The sequence below is a fragment of the Manacus vitellinus genome, unplaced genomic scaffold (genome assembly GCF_001715985.3).
Source record: "Manacus vitellinus isolate BGI_N305 unplaced genomic scaffold, ASM171598v3 scaffold_6_pilon, whole genome shotgun sequence".
Classification (NCBI taxonomy): Eukaryota; Metazoa; Chordata; class Aves; order Passeriformes; family Pipridae; genus Manacus; species Manacus vitellinus.
The window spans coordinates 30,712,473-30,731,567 of record NW_021940750.1 but is presented as its reverse complement, the minus strand read 5'-3'; the positions used below and the strand labels follow the sequence as shown (position 1 = coordinate 30,731,567).

Here is a 19,095-nt window from a genome sequence, read left to right as displayed (position 1 = left end):
TATTGTTATTATTGTTGTTGTTATTATTATTACAGCATCTAACTACTGACAGGCAACCACAGCTGCATGCTCATTTCAAGCCATTTAAATTTAGGGGCTGATTTTTACAATATTGACTCTTAATGCTTTTCCCTATTGACTCCATATGCAGAAATGTGTGTTCACCTGGTCTGCAGAAGTATCATTATTCTCCAGAAATATGTAAATGGGGTGCTTTAAAGAAAGAATGAAAATGTGGCATAAATACTAAGCATTCACATTTATATGGCAGAACTCAACTGCCATTTAAGAAGGGCTTCAAAGCGACCAACTGTAGGAGCCCGTAGTTGCTTCTCTGTCATTAAAAAAGAAAATGCACCGATTAAAATAAAGCCAAAGAATCTCGTGGACAAAGGATAACATTTACAGTGTTCAAGGGTCTGACACGAGCTGTGAACAGCTCAGGAAATGGAGATCTGAGTTTCACAGTCAAGTGTTTTAATCAGTACGGTTGTGCACAGCCACTGCCGCGTGTGTGTTATGTAATATCACACTTCACCCGCCCACACGCACCTAGAGACAACAGGCATATTCGAAAGGTCTTGGCATTATTCAGAGGAAAGACTCACAGCAATACCCTGGCATGGTGTTTAACCTTATCTTTACTCACATTTAGGCATTTCTCTTTTTTTTTTCCCCATCTCCTTTCTTTCCCTTCTCCCCCCCGACCCCCCTTTTCTTTCCTGTGGTACATCAATAGTGGGTATTTTTGTATCTCCAAAAATGAATCAGATATAGGGGGAAAGATTCCATTAGCTACATGATGTGTTTTCACGGCAACTGTGAAGGTTCTGGTCATGGCCCTTTTTGCAATTTGTAGCATTGTCCTCATGCTGTTATTATTATTTTTATGTTAAGTAAAGTTGAAATTTTACATTCTGAAGACACCAGCTAATTAATAAATGGTACCTAGCTTATGCTTTCTTTAGATTTTTAAATAAGAAATAATTAACCAGAGTTTTTAAAGGTCTGCAGAAAAGGCAAACAGGCCTGTGAAACCCCAGGATCTAATAACAAAAAGGTGAGTTGGTTTTCCAGTGCCCTAAGAGTTTGAAGATATCCTTACTCTGTCTTTTGAGTAACAGACAGAGCTCAACCACATTTCATTCAGGTATAATGTAGCCCTGAAGTTAACTGTCTTTCAAAAAAAAAAAAAAAAGAAAAAAAAAGATGTCACTGGCTGCTAATTAGATGTATTTTAACTGCAAAGTCATTTTAGCAGCTAATATTGTTACTATGTGCTTCAGTGTGAATCCTTAGTGAAGCTATTAAACTATGAGAGCCTGAACTTATCAGACATTTTATAATGTGACTGGATTTTTGTATCCTTGCTCAGAAATCTGTGGGGAGTGGAGGACCTTTCTGGCTCAGACATGGAAAACACATTTTTTACCAACTGATTACCAGGGCGGGCAGCTGAGACCTCCTTGCACCCTCCTTTTCACTTTTTTTCTTGCTTTCTTTTCCCTGGCAATAATATTTCTTCTTTCTGTTGCATTCCCTCCTCTCCCAGACAGCGGTCAAGCCCTGCAGTGTGCCCTTTACCCAAGGAATGGGATTTAACAGCAGGGACTGGTCTTGGTTATTTCAGGATACTTACGACTCCTGCCTGTTGTATACAACAAGTTGGCCGTTCTCAGCCAGTAGGCTCTCAGCATCAGGCAGGTTTCTGCTTTTGAAAAGCAATAGCCCACAGCAGACTGTGGACTTAGTCATCATTTTCCTAGCAATTTCTCACCCAGGATTCTTACTTTGTAATTGCTGGGCTGGGTTTCTCAGGGTTTGGATTTTTCCCCCCATCTCATTGCATCCGGTGATTTTATTCTCCTTTGCACTCTAAAACAAAGTGACTCATGCAATATCAAAACTGATGAAAAAGAAGGTGATTCTTTTTTTCCCCCCTTTATTTGCTCAGATTTGAATTAGGTTATCTGCCTATCTTGTTTATGAAATTTTGTGCTGTCTTTTTTGCACAGACTGTGACTCCCAAATCTTCCACAGCTCCATTTCCATATTCCTGCGTGCTTGTTCTTTGTTAATCACTTGGCAAGCGCTTATTTGAATATTAAAAATTTCTTTAATCATCAAAGGCAGGAGCACAGCTTCATGAATATTCATATTTTTTTCCTCCTCAGACTGGATTCTAGTTCATTACCCTGCAGTAAAGCCAAACAGTCATCAATCGCGCTCATTACAGCCGCTGGCGTTTTGATTGGCTGCCTGCTGCTGGTAGCCCGCGTCCCCCATCCTCCCGCTCTCCTCCATGAGCTGTCGTGTACCTGCCAACAACAACAACAGGAAAAAAAAATATATCAACAATGCAAGAATAAATTTCTCCGGTTGAAAAACAACTTTGCAAACTTGTCAAACAGTCCTCATCACTTTTTTTTTTTTTGGTTTTACACCAAAAATTAAAAAAAATTAGAAGGGAGAAACTTGAGCTTTAGAGATGAATATTTGTCAAGAGAGTTGACGTAAGTTTCATTTGCATAATGACTTTGTACTTCTGCATTAATAAAATTTGCATATGAAGCCATGTTAATTACTCCTGATCATGCTTTTTGCATTCATGCATAGTAATTTTCTCCGACTTGTGAGAATTAATGTCTTGGCATGGGGGGAGGAAGGGAGGGAGTTGGGGTACTGTCAAATTTCTATGCCAGTGCCCCTCACTCACACTCTTTCTCCTCCTTGCTCACCATGTCGCTGTTCTTGATCTATGACTCATCTATGCATTATCATTCGAAATTCTTGGGAGAAAGAAATGTATCAATTCAAAGGGAATCCTTGCCTGCCAAAATTAAAAAAAAATCTCTGAGCAAAATATAACAAATCCCTTCCCTGCCCTCATTCTTCTCTCCCCAGTGCAACTTTTCATTTTCAGCTTGAGCAAAGTTTTAGTCTTAACATCACAGTCGGTGTGGGGAAACTGCTCCAAAACCACTGTTTGTGTGTGAGCTGGGGGGAGAGGTAAAGGCTGGTGTGCAGGTCTGTCTGTCTGAGCGCCGGGCTCTGTGTGTGTGTGTATAGTGGTGTGTCTGCCCATACCATGGAGTCTTTCCTGAGGGGTGCTGTAAGCATCTGTCCCTTCCAGGGTATGAATTTATTGCTCTGCTCATTGCTGTTGGAAACGTCTGTGCATGTGTGTCTCTGTATGCTCTGTGTGTATGCACGTGTGTGCTTGTGTGTATTTGCTCCCTCAACCCTGTTGGTAGCTGTATAAGGAGACATGGCAGAAAGATAGTGCTATTAGGTGGGAACAGTCCGTATGAGAGGGTGTGATACAGATGAGACAACTTGTTTTAGAAAAAGCTTGGAAAAAAATCTGTTGGAAAGATTAGCGAATAGATTTGTCTTTCATTTTTGGATGTGTCTGCTCAAAGCTGCTGCAATGGTGCATGTAAAACCCATCTCAAAACATCTGCAGTATTCTTCCTGAACATGATGGGCACAGGGCAGGGATGAGGCTTCAGCCTGCACTCCAAATTTGTAGCCGTACACTGTTTGAACAGATGTTTTTCTTTTTATTGAGAGTTTTTTAATAATGGAGCTGAGCTTTATTCTCTAACCAGCTATTGATTGGATTTTCTGTCACCAGACAGGCACAGAGAGACACACAGAAAAACTTGGTTCATGCCCTGTTAAGTGGCTCACATGTCTGCCTGTGCACCTGCCTGTTTGCCTGTACACAGATACACACCCAGGCACCCTCCCAGCCAAACACACAACACCCCCTGGGACACACCAGCTACACAGCTACGTGTGGCTGCAATTATATATGACATGAGACATAAAGGCACATCTCTTAAAATTTAAGATTGGTTCCCCTGGTCTCAGCCATGCTGAGGTGGGACGTTGTGGATGCTGCTTTGGCTCCATCTTTGTGCTTTGCTCAGGGACTTTGCTGTGGATGTGCCTGAGGAGCATGGTGTTTCACATATACCATATTATACGGCCAGTCATGCCTAGGCTTAGGGAGAGGGACAACAAAAGGATACAATTTATGCCTTGATTGTGGCCTTTGTCAGGTTTATCTAGGCTCTTATGTTCATTTCCATTGTCTGGGGTCATGTCCAATTTACCTTATTTTCTTCTTTGAAAGTTTAAAAACAGCAGAGAGTAAAAAAAAATTACAGTGCATGGGAATCAACATCACTTGTGAGCTACTGCCATGTACAGCCTCTAAGGATATGATGAGCCAATTTAAGGCATGAGAACAAAATCTTCCTCTATCATCAGCAATGCAGATATTTTATTTACATAGTGACAGTCCCTGTGCATGTTTCACCCTCATACTATGTGCAAAACTCCCCTTTGCAACCATGCAGAATGAATGCAGAATATGTAATTGAGATCTGCAGTGCAGGTGAGTCATTTCCCAGTGCTGACCCCAGAGGAAAATCGAGCTTCACACATCATGTCATTGATGTCGGAATGACACAATGCTGCATGTGTGTGCCTGCTCTCTCCATCCAGATGGGATATTTGCCTCTAAGATTGGACTGCAGTTCTTGTGGTTTACTTTCCCTTAGTGCTGATTGTGGCTGTGCCCTTTGTGGCAGTCAGGGGCTTGCAGGTGTGTTTTCTTTTTGAAACCTCTGTGCAATGTGATGTGGTCGACTGGATGTAGAATTCCAGAGATCAGCTCCACTCCCTCGCCTGTTGCTGCGTGGGCTGAGCAGAAAACTCTCAGTACCACCTTAGGATACTATCTATCTACCCATATCTATTTATCTTTTTATCTCTTTGTTCATTTTGTGTTTGTCATCTGTAACAGTTAAGTTGAAGAATAGTAGAGCCTCCATCTTCATTTTCAGCTTTAAATAGACCCTTTATGGGGAAAAATCCCACATAGGATCCCGCAGAGAGGTGCTAAAGAGATAAAACAGGAATATGTTCCTAGCAAACACAAGCTGAGCATTTCTGAGCGCAACTGTTATTCTTTCTATAGCTTGCACCTAAGGCATCGTGTACCTAATGGTGGAACACTCCTTTCCCTGCTTTTCCCGAAGGCCACTGGGTATGATTTCCATCCTCATGATTTGCCATCTGATCTGATTCTGTAGGACTGTCTGGATTTGTGACAAAGAAGCGAACACTGAAGTCGTAGCAAAGAGGAGGAGGAATCACCTGATTTGACTTTGTCTATAGGGACAGACAAATCTGGTCTGGCAGCCCCATGATCTTTGTCTCTTAGTGCTGGACTTGGGAGTAATCCCTGATCATCTGCCAGAGTCTCTCTTGGTCAATTCTTCTTCTCCCGTACCAATTCTTTCTTTTCTAACACTAGGTTAGCAATTTTTAGATTTCCTCATATACACACTAAAACATAGAATCATAGAATGGTTTGGGTTGGAATGGACCTTGAAGATCATCTAGGTGCAACCCCCCCTGCCATGAGCAGGGACACCTTCCACTAGACCAGGCTGGTCAAAATCCCATCCAACCTGGCCTTGAGCACTTCCAGGGATGGGGCATCTACAGCTTCTCTGGACAATCTGTTCCAGTCTCTCACCACCCTCACAGTAAAGAATTTCTTTCTAAGATCTAATCTAAACCTACCTTAGGTCAGTTTAAAGCCATTGTTCCTTGTCCTATCATTACATGTCCTTGTAAAAAGTCCCTGACTGGCTGTCTTGTCAACCCCATTCAGGTATTGAAAGGCTGCTATAAGGTTTCCCCAGAGCCTGTCTTCTCCAGGTTTAGAACAAGAAAAAGACCACCTGAATGACAGGTTCAGTTCCATCCATTCATTGGCATCTGGTTCACACAGTCCTTCTGTAAGTTGGTTAGGTACCTTGTTAAAACAGATTGCTCTCTTGCCCCCAGTACCTCTGTTGGGAGGCTCTTACAGGATCCCTTTGACCAGATGGTGAGAAACCTGGTATTTGCAATCTTAAATCTGTTTCCACACTAGAGGAGATTATTGGGTAAGAGCAGGGAGGGCCTCCCATCTTGTACACCTCAGGGCTGTGCAGACCACATCAATTTCATCACCAGTGTGGGACACAGAAGGACTAGAGAGGAGGCTGTTACTCTCAGGATAGTGCTGTGTGCCAGGGCCCGTGGACCTCCACGCTAAAGTCCCATGCAGTTGAGGCTGATGGTGTACTTGGTGGGCTTCATATAGTTTCTCTATATCATCTCTGCGATGATCTCCTTCAGAACCCGTAATATGGCACCACAATGTATAGAGGGCCACGTGATTGCAGGACCCTTAGTCATGGTGGAGCTGAAGACACATCTTGTGTAACCTGAGAAGCAGCTGCCCTGTGGTTCTATTTTAAATCCCCATTTTAAGCTCATGACTTTCCCAGCAAGGACAAGTGCCCAGGCAGCTCAACCCAGTCTAGCTATTTTTATTATATTAAGAATATAAGATACAATTGTTAAGTCATTGGAGGGAATCTGTGTTACTTTTTGCATGTTCCATGAAAAAACCAAACTTGCTACTCATATCTCTTACAGTGGCAGTAGAGTGGTTCATATACACATTGAAATCCATGTCCGACATCAGTTTCTACATGCATAGTGCACCATCCTGCTCAAAATACAATGTAGATATGATCTGGATAGCAGTTATCATTACCTGTTTGTGTAGTACTTTCAGAGAGATGAAAGAGTTACAGAAGTCAAACAACAGAGCCCCCAAAATAAAAAAAGTCCTTCCTTGTCCCACAAACCACAGAGATGGCTTCTATTTAAAACCAGTCCTCACAAAAGAGCATAAATTTTATCCTTGATGCTTGAAGCTCAAGTATTTACACAGGGAATTTAGACTCTTCACTTGTGGTTTTGGCAAAAGCTTCACACAAATGTTTTGCACTGGTGGTCTCTTAGCCATTTTAGATAAATGCCAAAATCAAATGCAGTCCTTGCAGACTGGAGCACTGGATGCTGTGCCAAGGATGAAGTATCCCCGTTTGCCTCACATGTGTAGCTGTCAGATCAACATACAGGCCTGGTTTCCAAATAGGGACTCTCAGGGTGGAGAGGCTCCCTTGGAAATTGTTGCATGTTTAGGGTCAGAGGGAGCATGGATAAATATTTCTCCTTGCTGCTACAGTGTCAGTTCCTATAGAAAATGTTGTTTTTTTCTAGGGTTGGAGGGAACACACATAAATATTTCTCCTTGCTGCCACGGTGTTTGCATGTATCTGCAAGGCGCACACTCACGCACAGCCAGAGATGCCACCATTTAGAAAGAGACCATTTGCCAGAAGGTACCCCACAATTAGCACACATATTTCCTGATATAAATACAGGGGGAAACTGTGGTTTCTGATCTACCACTGTGCGGTAACTATTGGCAAATGCCAGCTTTTTAATGGCGACTACTCCACCACATATCTTCATTTAGAGACTGCCCTTGATTAGTAGCTACCCTTTAGTTAATAACTAAGTGGTAGGCATAGTTTTAAATGGAGGGGTTAGGATTCCCAGTAGATGGAAAGTAGTGCCATTCACTAAGCTTCCTTTTAAACTCTGCTAATTCATGCCAGCCAAAAACATGACTTCTACATGATTGCGTGTGTGTGTCTATGTGTCTGTATTTGTGCAGGTGTATGTCGATATTTAAGACTTGTATCTTAGTTTTTCAAAGCCACAGAGTTCAGTTTGGACTAGTGCCAGGAGGAACAAGCGCTTCCAGTGGAGCAGGGGAAAACTTTTAAATACAGCTTTTAAATGGCAGGTTATTCCTAGAGGGGTTAAAAATAAATAATACGGTTGGAGGTTACAATATCATCTTTTAGCTGCGAGGAAAAAGGTTGTTCCCTTCCTCACAGGCTCAGTAGGGAAGCAGCCTGCATAATCGGGGCATGCAAAATGCACAACTGGCCGCAGCTCAAGCGGGAAGGCAGAACGCGGCCGCCAAGGCTTCCTTCTGGGAGCTTGACTCCTGGCACCTCGCTGGAGCCATTTGAGCTCTAAGTCACCTCACTTTGTCCGGGCTGGTGTGTGGAGCCTGCTTCAGCAGCGGCTCGGCAGAAAGCCTGCCCAGTTTTGTGTCATCTCAGTGCATTAACACAGCCATAAAACAATAATCCCCCTTTTGATTTGGTCCCTGAGCAAGTTCTGGTGGCGACTGGTGGTGACGTCCGCTGCCTCTGACTCTGCTCCGTGCCAGGGCTGGCCATCCCCCACCTTCACCCCACTCCATGCATACCACAGGCCCCCAGCCTGGGTTCATGGGTCCCCCAGGTCTCTTCTTATTCTTCCCCTGTCCAGTGTGAGCCCGGCAGCCTCAGCCAGACACAGAGAGGGGTTCAGACCAAGTGTGTCATGCGTTAGGCAGCCAGCCCCCGCCTCACTTGTTTCCGCTGATAATGCCTCCTCTGTCCCTTCAAACTTAGATCCGACTGACAGTTTTTTCTATTGTTTTTTCTCCAGGGCCGTCCAGGCCTGCAAACCTGCCGGGGGCTCCCATAGCTGCCTCCTCCCACCCTCACACATCCGTGATCACGTCACCTCTCCGCGCATTGGCCTCCCTCCCGCCCTGCCTTAGCCTGCCCTGCTGTGGTGCACGTGCAGTCTCAGTTGGCGGGACTCAGACTGAGATTCAGACTGAGACGTCAGGCACATTTGGATGTCATTGTCAGTTGTCAGGTAATAGAAATACTTTTTTTTTTTGTTGCTATCTGAAGGTCAGTAGTGCTGCCAAGTGATGTCGTCTTTGTTGTGGGAGAGCTGCCTTTGCTGGGTCGCATGGAGAAGGCAGAGAAAATGCCTTAAACCCCTTTCCTCCATCCCTCTTTACTCTGGAAGAGGATTGGGAGTGGGAAAGGGCATGTGATTCCCTCCGTTTGCCCATCCCTCCCTTCCTGCCTGCCCACCCTCGGTTGTCACCCACAGCCACTGCCAGGCCGTTTGTGCCATGTTGTTAACAAATGTCTGAGACTCCTCACAGAACGTGATACCCCAGTATATATCCCAGTATCAAGATTTCATCTCTCTGGGATGCTTATCTTAAGCTTAATTGGATAACATTTAACATCTGAGGTATTTTTATTTCACTCTTTTTTTTTGCCCTCCCTCCTCAATCATTCATATTAAAGGCTCTCCTCCGTATCCATGTGCACACAGGGTGTATGTGCTCCATGCTGTTTTCTCCCTTGCCTTGAGAAAATGCTCCTTGGTAACTCACCATGCATCCCTGGCCTCTACCCCATCAGCTTTTCTTTTCCTTTATTCCTTTTGGATGCCTGACTTTTGTCACCACAAGGAGGGGAAAGTAATGTGAAAATGAAGGCACACCAAGCTAGCCAAAGAGAACGCGGACATATTGTTGCCAGACCCCATCATTTCAGACCCAGTGATCTCTTTGAAATCAGTGGGTGTTTCTGAGTATGGCTCAGTTGCAAGACTGGGTTTATGGTGAACTGCAGGCTGGAAAGGTGAAAAGCAGTGGGGGTTTAAAAAAAATACAGATGTGGCAAAATCCACAAATGTTTATGGAGTCTCACTGTGGTGGGCCAAACCCCACAGCTCTCATTCATGATAACATGCATGTAGTTTTAATAGGGAGTTCCCCAAATGATTCTGGATAAGTAAAGTGTGAGGACCAGAGGATTTAGAGAGACAGCAATGACTGTCAGCAGTAAAGCCTTTGGGAAATAGCTCCTCATTTCCCCCCTGAAGCTGGCAAAACTTTGCTGTGCTCAGCTTATTCCTTCCACAAGTAGTGGTACCACCTGGCTACAGTATGCTGTATCTAATGAGAATATCCCTGTACATCTCTCATTGAGGTAATAAAACAAGACAAAAAGATTTGCAAGAAATTTAAATTTGTATCTTGGAAACCCTTGTTCTTGAAAGATAAAATATTCTCAGGAGGAGGCTCTCTTCAGGGTGCCATTTCGACCTTGGGTGAAGCTCAGGGCATGCAGAGAAGGCTCCTATGCTGCCTGGAGGATGCTCAGCTTGCACCCATGTGCTTGCACTGGAGTGCAGGCATTGGGCTTGCAGCAGTGTGCTATGTGGTGAGGTGCTGTCAGTGCATCTGCGGGTTTGGTTAGATTTTCTGCCGTGGTGGGGGATGCTGTTTTAATCAAACTGCTTCGCAGCCTTGGTAGATTGGCCAACTGGCCTGGGATGGATGTTGAGACAGGTTCTTGCAAATGGTGAGCATTGGATCAGAAAGTCAGATAGCTCCCCCACCTCCTGCCTTCCCTCCTCCCAGTAACCAGTAAACCAAACTGGAACTTATCTCCTGTTTTGCTGTTCTCTGTCTTCACTGGTGTAGACTGCACACATGTGCTTTTGGTACTCAGGTAGTTGTAACAGTGAACTGAATTCCCTGGTTCCCTATTGCTTCTGATGCCAGTAGCTAGTGGTAAGGGAAGCTAGTACAACTAAAAATAGAAAAGGAAGGAAGGAATAACTTATTGAAGAATGTGGGAAGGTGAGGCTTTTGTACTTTGCGTACTTTGAGTTCTCACTTTGGAGTTCTGTGCTGTGAGTTTTCAGAATTGCCTGTTTGCTGGGAGAGTGATGCCAGCTCTGTGGAGAGAGAGACCTGTTATCATGGCTTCCTGTAATTACTGCTGCAGTCTGCGGCACTTAGAGAATAGGTTATATCAAAGTGCATGCTACATGTTTATGACAGTAGTTGGTCAAGGTCTGCTTGAAAGAAACATTTTCTTCACATGAAAAAGGAGATTATGTCTGCTTAACCCTTTCTTAGCTCACATAGAAATCACTGTACGTGAGCCTGGCCATGGTTTAAACCCCATGGCAAGGGTTATGGGATCTTTCTGTCCCCCAAAATATTTTGTGGAAATGAAAGAAAAATGAGTTCTTTGTGTGGACTAATAATCTAGTGACAATCCCTGTATTGTGCCCTCTTTTTTAATATAGACGTTTACAATAGTCTCCTGCTCCAGCTTTAGAGATCAGCTTGTCTCTCTGACTTGATTAGCCTTTTATTCTGTCAGCCCTGTTCTTCCTTCTGAGGAATTGTTTCCTTCTTTGAACAAAAACCATCAACAGTTCTCCCCTCTCCTCATCCTTCATTGTTTCTTACCTTTCCTGTTTTTCAGCATTCATTTAATTCAGGACCTGGAGTTTTTCTGTGCAGTTCTCAAGCAGGTTGCGACTCTGAAGGCTTGAAGTTGCAGGTACTCCCAAATCTCTGCTGGGCACTCACAAATAAGGCCCTCAAGAGTCCCTCACAGCAGTTTGTACTTGAGAATCTAAACTTCTGGAAGCCAGTGGGATTTGGGGTACACATGTGTGAAAAACTGCATTTGGAAATCTCCGACCTAGATAAGAGCGATCGTCCAGGATGCTGAGTAGCATTCAGTCATGCACAGAGGAACTCATGCTGCCTCATCCAGAGCTGTTAGTGATCTTTAGAAAATGTGCTGCTGATAGTGGTTTCAATCACAGTAAATAGTGCTGGGACATCTGCTTGGATGTCCACTGTGCTTCTCGGCTGGTGCTGATCGTGGTCTCCTCAGTATTTGTTCAGTTCTTTGTATTCAGGGCACCACAGGATGAGGAATTTGCAATTAAAGGTCTATATTTTTCCATGCGATTAAAAAAAAAAAAATCTACCACTGGTTCAAGCTCTCTCTCAATCTATTTATTTATTTATTTTTTGCCTCAGAGGCTTTTGTCTGTTGAATTGGGTTCTCCTGTTTAAATGTTTTTAGTGCCTATTTAATTAGAAGTTGGAATAGAGTAATGAAATTCACAGGGTTGTGTAGCTTGGATCTAAAATATAAATGGGCAAAGCATTCATTTTGCTTTACCCCTTGCCAGATTAGGGTGCTTTTTTGAGCCTGCTTTTTATTTAATTTCAATGAATTGCAACTGCTCAGAGTAACTGTAAAACACACACAGGTTTTTTTGCATAACAGAGACATGCAAATGATTGTTGTGAGACGTAATTATGTAAAGAAAAGTATATGCCTGTATGCGTGCACACATACACTGCGATGCTTTTTGTGGGGCTATTTTTTCACAATACATCTTCATAAGACTCTTTTTATGATGCTGATTTATTAATATTGTACATTAAGGCTTAAATTGTCAAAGCTGCCTAAGAGATTTGGATGCCCATTTGCCATTAAAGTTAACGAGAAATGAGCATTGAAAATCTCAGTGCAGAAGTGCATGGCACTTTACAGTGTGCTCTCCAAAGAAAAAAGTCCCTGCCCTGAAGATACTGTGGTGCAAAAGCCCCAGAAACGGGATTGTAATCGGCATAAGACAAAAGGGATTGTAATCACACAGAGAATAATTTGTCCCCTGTGCCTGCATTCAGATATACACCTGATCCAAAATCTTTGGACCTGGGCCCATGAGTGAGGGTTTTATATACCCCTGTAAAGATAATTAAATCTGTCTAATACACATATATTCATCTAACCAGTGAATCTGCTTCCTTCCCACATGTAGGCTGGTGGAAGGAGGTGGAAAGCAATTAGATACTTAGTTGTATATGTGAAAACAGCAAGTGGGCATGGACAGCAATGATTAATGGACAGGGCTGTGTAGTTTAAAGTCTAAAACAGAGGAAAGCATGGGTCCATAGCTCAGAAGAGAGGAACAAGCTCCTGCTAATTCAAGGAATCAGCTGTATTAGTCATTAGGACATTCTGAAAATCACAGTCATCTTGTAAAGTTAATATCAATTTACTTGGCTACTGAAATTCTACTTACTGCTTCATTTAACTAGTCTGGTGTTTTCTTGGCAAAGGTTAACGTGACAGTAAAGATAAAAGCAGTCCCTGTAAGTAAATCATAGGTTTTTAAAAGAATACTTTTCCCTCCTTCTATTATATCACCATATTAATTTTATGTTGGTTTTATAACTGGAGTCAGCCAATAAGAGGAGCTAGATTAGACCACCCTGCTGTAAAAAGCTTGATGCAATTAATACAGTCTGTCTAGAAAGCAGTATTATTTCAAAAACTTTTATGTTAATGATATGGTATGCACTCGGCACATTTCTTACTTGAACAAGAAGCAAGCTTTTGTTCACTCCAGACTGGGTTTTATTAACACAGGAGGATCAATGGAAAACAAAACAGTAATCAGACCAGAGAATGCAAACTCATCCAGCAAAAACCTCCTAACTCATCATGTCCCAGGACAATGGCTCATACTCTACTCCTCATTTTTTGTTCAGTGGAATCTCAAAAAAAAAAAAAAAGAATAAAAAAAGGAGAAAAAAAGAGTGCATAAAGACTTGATTTCTGTTTAGTACTTTTTGAGAGGAGAAAGGAAACTGGGTGTAAGTGTCTGAAGGCAGACAAAGACCTATAGTTTCCCCGAGACCCTTTGTAAATGTATCTTTTCATTTTGCTGCATAAAGAAGATATTTGCATAAAGTACTGGCTAGGGAAAGATCTCCCTATTAGTCATAGTTACATGTATTTATTTACTTTAGTGAAATATTTAATGCACGCTTTGCTAGAACTGACTTAGTGGATGGTACTTACAGAGTGCAAGGGTATGTGAGAGATGTATATACTAAAACCAGTAATGCATCATCTGAGTGTATTCATCCATCTTTACACCTGTCTGTCAATCTGTGTGTTCATCCATTTACCCAAGTATTAAAATCATATGTGACCTGCTGTCTATGCAGCTCTCCGTCTCACCAGATATTAAAATCAGATCCAAACTCAACATAGGTGGGTCTAACAGAGACTGATTTTTTGACTGAATGATGTGTTTGTCAAGAAGCAGCGAAGGGACCTTAAGATCACAAAGAGGTGACTAAAATGAGGGTGCTGCATGGGCCAGGGTCACTGGCAATGTGAGCATGACTGCAGATTTGTTCTAGGCAGATGGCCGATCACTATAACTTTGGAAGTCCTAATTATGTCAAGTTAAGAACCAGAAGGAGCAACAGTGATATTTAAAGGTGCTTTAAAGTGGATGCTTGCCATTTCCAGACATCCCAGGAAAAAAAGAAAAACCCTTAATTGCAATAGTAATGGGTGGAACTGAGTCTGGCAGTCTTGGGACAAAATGGTTCAAGGCAACATTGCCTGCAATAAGGACAATGGCTCCAACATTGAGAGAGTTAACTCGATCGCATACCACTACACTGAGCCCAAGAGTCTGAACTCTTCAAACGCTCCAAATGGAGAGCTAAATCAAAGAATCCTGTTTCAAATCCATCCAAGATGTTGCTGTTTTTCTCCTCTGACAGGAGAAGCATTTGGAAGTGCAGTTTCTTTCTTTTTTTATAGCTGTCTTAAAAAGGAGTTTGGATGTTTAGCACAGCTGGTGCTCATTACATTATGCACTATCAATAAAATAGCATGTGTAATTAATTTTTAATGCAGTGCTGTATGCAGCGCTTTAAAGCAGTTACTGTATGGGGAGAGCTGACACCGGTCACTGACATCAGAAATATTGAAATAGAGGGCTAGATTTTGCATTTTTAAAGGGTGTATGTGTGAGTGGGGGAAGGGTAATTCCCAGCCAGCAGTTTTCTGGCCACAGTCAAATTTAAAAATATAGGAACAAGATGGATGAAGGTGATTTTATAATTTGCTTATTGGAATGAATGATTTTATTTCCTTTTTGAGTTTGCTGAGCGATGGCTGGATTAGGAGTAGGTGACTTCAGAGTATATGTAAGCACCAGGGCAGCACACAGCAACTGATCCATCTTTGTTAAAGCACAAACAGGCTTTGGTGATATCAGGTGGGAGATGAGGCAAAAAGGGAGCTTATGAGAAAGCAGTGGAAGGCCATTTCTGTTCTATCTCATTGAACAGTTTTGTTTTTTCTTTAAGGGTTCTTTTTTCGTACTTTCTTGTTCCCATTAGTAATAACCCCCATTTTTTTCCCCCTTGATTCATTAAACATTTGGAAGTATTGATAGTTTGGAAGGGAGAGTGTAGCTTAGTTGCAAAGAGGCACCACTGATGGTAAGGTACCTGCTGATCTAACAGAAGACCCAAGCAAATTAGAGTCTTCTTTTTTTCTTCGTGTTTGTGCGCTACTTTCCATAAGATAGCAGCATAAATGAAGACTGCTTTAATGGGGTGCAGTAGGCAAGGTTTGGGCACCATCTATCTTTCGGCACCATTGTGTCCAGAAACACCTGGATTGTCTGAAGGAGGAGCAGACCTCCTCTTGAAGTTGTAGCATGGTGCATGTTTGTATTCAGCAAAGGGACAGGAATGGCTTTCATGTTTCTGATGCAGAGTAATCATTGGGGATGGTTTGCAGTGTGGGACCAGCATCTCCCCTGCTACCACTGCTTTCCCAGCCGTTTTCAGGGAGTTGAATGCCTCTTGGTGAATAATTCCTAAACAGAGAAGAAATCAACTGCAGGAAGAGAAGGAAGGAAGCAATCACCTAAAAAGCAACAAAATTAGGGGTAGTGCTTGTCAGGTGCCTTGCTTTTTGGTTGGGCAATGCACCAGTTTTGTAAGAGCTGATTTTTTTTTTTATACACATGCATGAGGCATAAATGTTTGCAATTATTCTTTCTTTCTCTCAGTAAATTGCTGTTCCTTTGTACATAACATATGCTAAACAGTTCACTTGTACAGCCTCACCTGGCATATTCAGGATGGAGTTTCCTCCTGCCCCTTCAGCAGTAGCTTTTTGTCATCACTTTTCTTCTCGCTTTCTGTCAGATTTGTGCGGACGTGTTTGTGTGTCTGAGCCAGGAAGTGAATTGGCCTGTTCAGTTTGTGAGAAAAGAGATAAATCTCTCGTGCACAAATATAATGCTCAATGTCAAAGGAAGTAGGGCAGGCTATGGTGTATGGCGTAGGTAGTTGTGATGAGAACTGCTCTTGAGTTCACAAGCCAGAGCGGGAAAGGTGGAGGCAACAGAGAGGCGTTGTACATTTTGTAGTGAAATTGCTTTGTTTTATTTTATTTATTTTAGAGGAATTGGATCATTTATTCCTGGAGTGACTCAGGTTTAGACCAGAGAACTGAAAAAAAATTATCCCGTATCCCTCCAGAACTGTCTAATTCAGAGGACCTGGACTCTTTTTTATTTTTCTGAGTGCTTCATAAAAATGGATGAAAGGAAGAGTTCTGTGATCAGATGGGATGCTTTATGTTTAGAAAGGGATTTGAGTCAAAGAAGCCATGCTGATGCACCTCGCATGTGCCCCACTGGACTTCTGTGTTCTGCGTGTTGGTCCTTCTATCTGCTGAGCAGTAAACATCTGAGCAACTGTTAGCAACATATGTTTTTATGCTGTTTGCTTTCTTTTGAACAGTCTTTTTCCAAGCATTTTTGCAGTATGCACAGAAATCTGGTAGGCTAGTGTACAGTACATGCCTTTGGTATCTTTATTTTCATCTTGTTTTTGTCTAAATCAAACCATTTCTATGGGTCCCTGTTCCAGCTAATGTAACCTGCCATAGCACAGGGGAAGTCAGGTTCAACGAGACACTAAAACATGCACTTGGAAGGAAGCAGGCAAAAATCCCATGTAGCAAAGGCTTACATTTTTTATGAATTCAGCTGTATGAGTCAGAGGTCCTGGGACTTCTGGAATGAGGTTAATGCAGGCACTAAGCAAGGAGATGGGGAGACATAGCCGCTGGAATTGTGCCATGAAACGGTGCTTTGTAAATTAGTGTCTTTGCTATTAACATAAAGAATCTCTGGTTAGAGAGGGGCTGGTTTGCACAACATACCTGAAGCTTTTATGCTTGTTTAAACATCACTTGGCTATTTGAAGCCAACTGTAAATGTATTACTTTCAGTACATCCCCTGGCAATGTGAGGGGAGCATCCCATCCTTTCTGTGTATCAGTCTGTCTCCTTTTATGTCCTGTATTGACCTAGATTACTTCACGTGAGACACAGATCTAAACTTGATCTTTATGTCTCTTCCATGGCTGCGTGACAAATGTAGTGCTTCCAGGGTGTGCTGTGCCATGCCAGCAGTCCACTGAGAGATGGGTTAGGGGCTGCCTAGGGACGCTTGGCTGAGCATCTTTCTATGAGGTGTTTTCTGACTTGAGTGGTGTTATGCTCTTCTTCTAGCTGTGAACATGGTCTATGGAATTCCAGGATGTACAGAGATTTAAATAATAATCATAGTATTGTTGGTAAATACGTAGCATTTAAAACTGTCCACAGTGATCAGGGCAAAACCCAAAAATTCATGGAACCTTGTAAGACCTCAGCAAGGCACCAGTGCCTTTTGCCTGCTGGAGAACTAGTTTTTTCATTTTGCATCTTCTAACAGAGTTTTGCGTTATTTTCTCCACTCTTCTGGTTGAACAGGGAGACAGTAAGTTCATTCGTTATGGCACAGACAGACTTATAATGCAAAGTATGTCCAAAAATTAGATCTGAGTGTTTACAGATTGATTAATCCAAATCCTCTATAAAAATGTGTGAACTGTTGAGTAAACTGGAAACAGGATCATTTTGGTCCTACAGTGAGAACAAGATTAGCAAGTAACTTTACTTTCCTGTAAAACCTTATAAAAAAAAAAAGGCAATTATTTTTCTATTTTTTCTGCTTTCTCCTCAAACTGACCTGATTGTAAATTTGAGGTAGAATCTTAAAAGCTCTGTAGTCTATTGAAACCAAACACTTCACTGTCATTTTCAAGAGAGACATAGAATAGTTGTAAAATGATCCTATGAAATTGCTGTAAACTCCTTCCCAATTTCCTTCGTACCTTCCCTGCCCATTTTCCACACGGAGCGTTGTGAAATCTGCATCGATGCTGCCCCTGCCTCCGTCACCACTGTCCCCGTTCATTAGTGCAGTTGAGCACACTCATAACCGTCTGAACTCTTCCCATATTTAGAGCTCTCTAGCCAGCAAATCTTCCCTTCTGCTCTTCCCTTTTCCAGAAAAAACCCAATGGTCAGGGTTTGAGGTGACCACTTGAGATATAATTTTAATTCAGTGGCCTGGTATCATCCAGAGCTGTAAGGGAGAGCAAAATTGTGAGAGACAGTACCACCACTGCTTAAATAATTTGCTCCCTGCCCTTTTTTGCTAAGTTTGCCAGGCTGTGTCTTGTGATTATAAACTCAGATTTCTTAAATTTGTTTTCTCCTTAATAGGTAAAGATGAGTGAATGCTGTTTCTCACTTTCTCCTCACTCTTTCTTCACAGATGTCTTTGCTCTCTGGGGCCAGCTGGCACTGCTGGGGAGGTATTACCCAGGGGATTTCATTGCCCCAGGATTAGATTTCCCCATGTACATGGCAGCATGGAGCTGTATTGCATATAGCTCCCTCCCACAAGTCCCAGTGAGTCACCATGTTGCTTGCTGGGCTGTCTGATGGGAACAGGATGCTCTGTCCCTGGCCACCCTGGACATGGAGCTTCTGCCCATCTGTACCTTTCCTTTCCCCTGCTCTGCCCTAGACATTCATATCTCTTTCTCTTTTTTTAATATATCATTTCAACTTTGCTATAAGGTAGGTCCTTTATTCATGCTGTCACTGCCAGTGGTCCCTGCAGTAACAATTGCAGCATTTTTTTTCTAAAACTCAACTCCAAAGTCAATTTGCTGGTTTTAGTGGTTTTGGGGTCTTTTTTTTTTTTTTCTTCTTTAAGATTAACATTTTTTTAAATGGAAATGACTGCTGAAAGTAAACACAGCTTGCAATGTACAGACTTATTGGGCCAGCACAAATTTCCTTAATAAGCTGGGGTATGTGTATGTGCGTGCGCGTGTGTTTTCCCCCTTTAAACCTTGGAATAAGAGTGCTGTCTCTTTAAATCCTAACTCAAACTTTACTGGCGATTTTACAGGGCCTGGTTTCATTTATAGTGGAGCCAGACTTGCTGTGTGAGAGCCGTCCGCATGCTGGAATTAGTCTTAAGCTCGCTTCTGTGGCGTTGCCAAATTCCATGTTTGTGTTTTATTTAGAATTCTTTTCACGGCCAGTCGAATCTGTTCAGGCACACATAGGCAGTGTTGCGCCCCATGGAGAAAATAAGCAAGTTTGCGTTTTCTTTGGCATAGGCCATGGCCACAAAAGACTGTGGTCTAAAAAAACATTTTTTAAAAGCTATTTTAACCCATAACAGATGTATAAAGTAGGCACACGCATGCCAGCTTCCTTAGTTTTAATTAAAAAATA

General features: G+C 42.4%; 1 protein-coding gene across 1 annotated transcript in view; it reads left to right on the top strand.

The window, feature by feature from the left end:
• BCL11B (BAF chromatin remodeling complex subunit BCL11B) overlaps window positions 1-19,095 on the top strand; it is an 87,829-nt gene that overhangs the window by 28,708 nt on the left and 40,026 nt on the right. Inside the window, exon 4 of the mRNA XM_029964143.1 lies at window positions 8,431-8,646. Coding sequence (XP_029820003.1) covers window positions 8,431-8,646 — 216 coding nt within the window. The remainder of the gene's footprint in view (window positions 1-8,430; window positions 8,647-19,095) is intronic.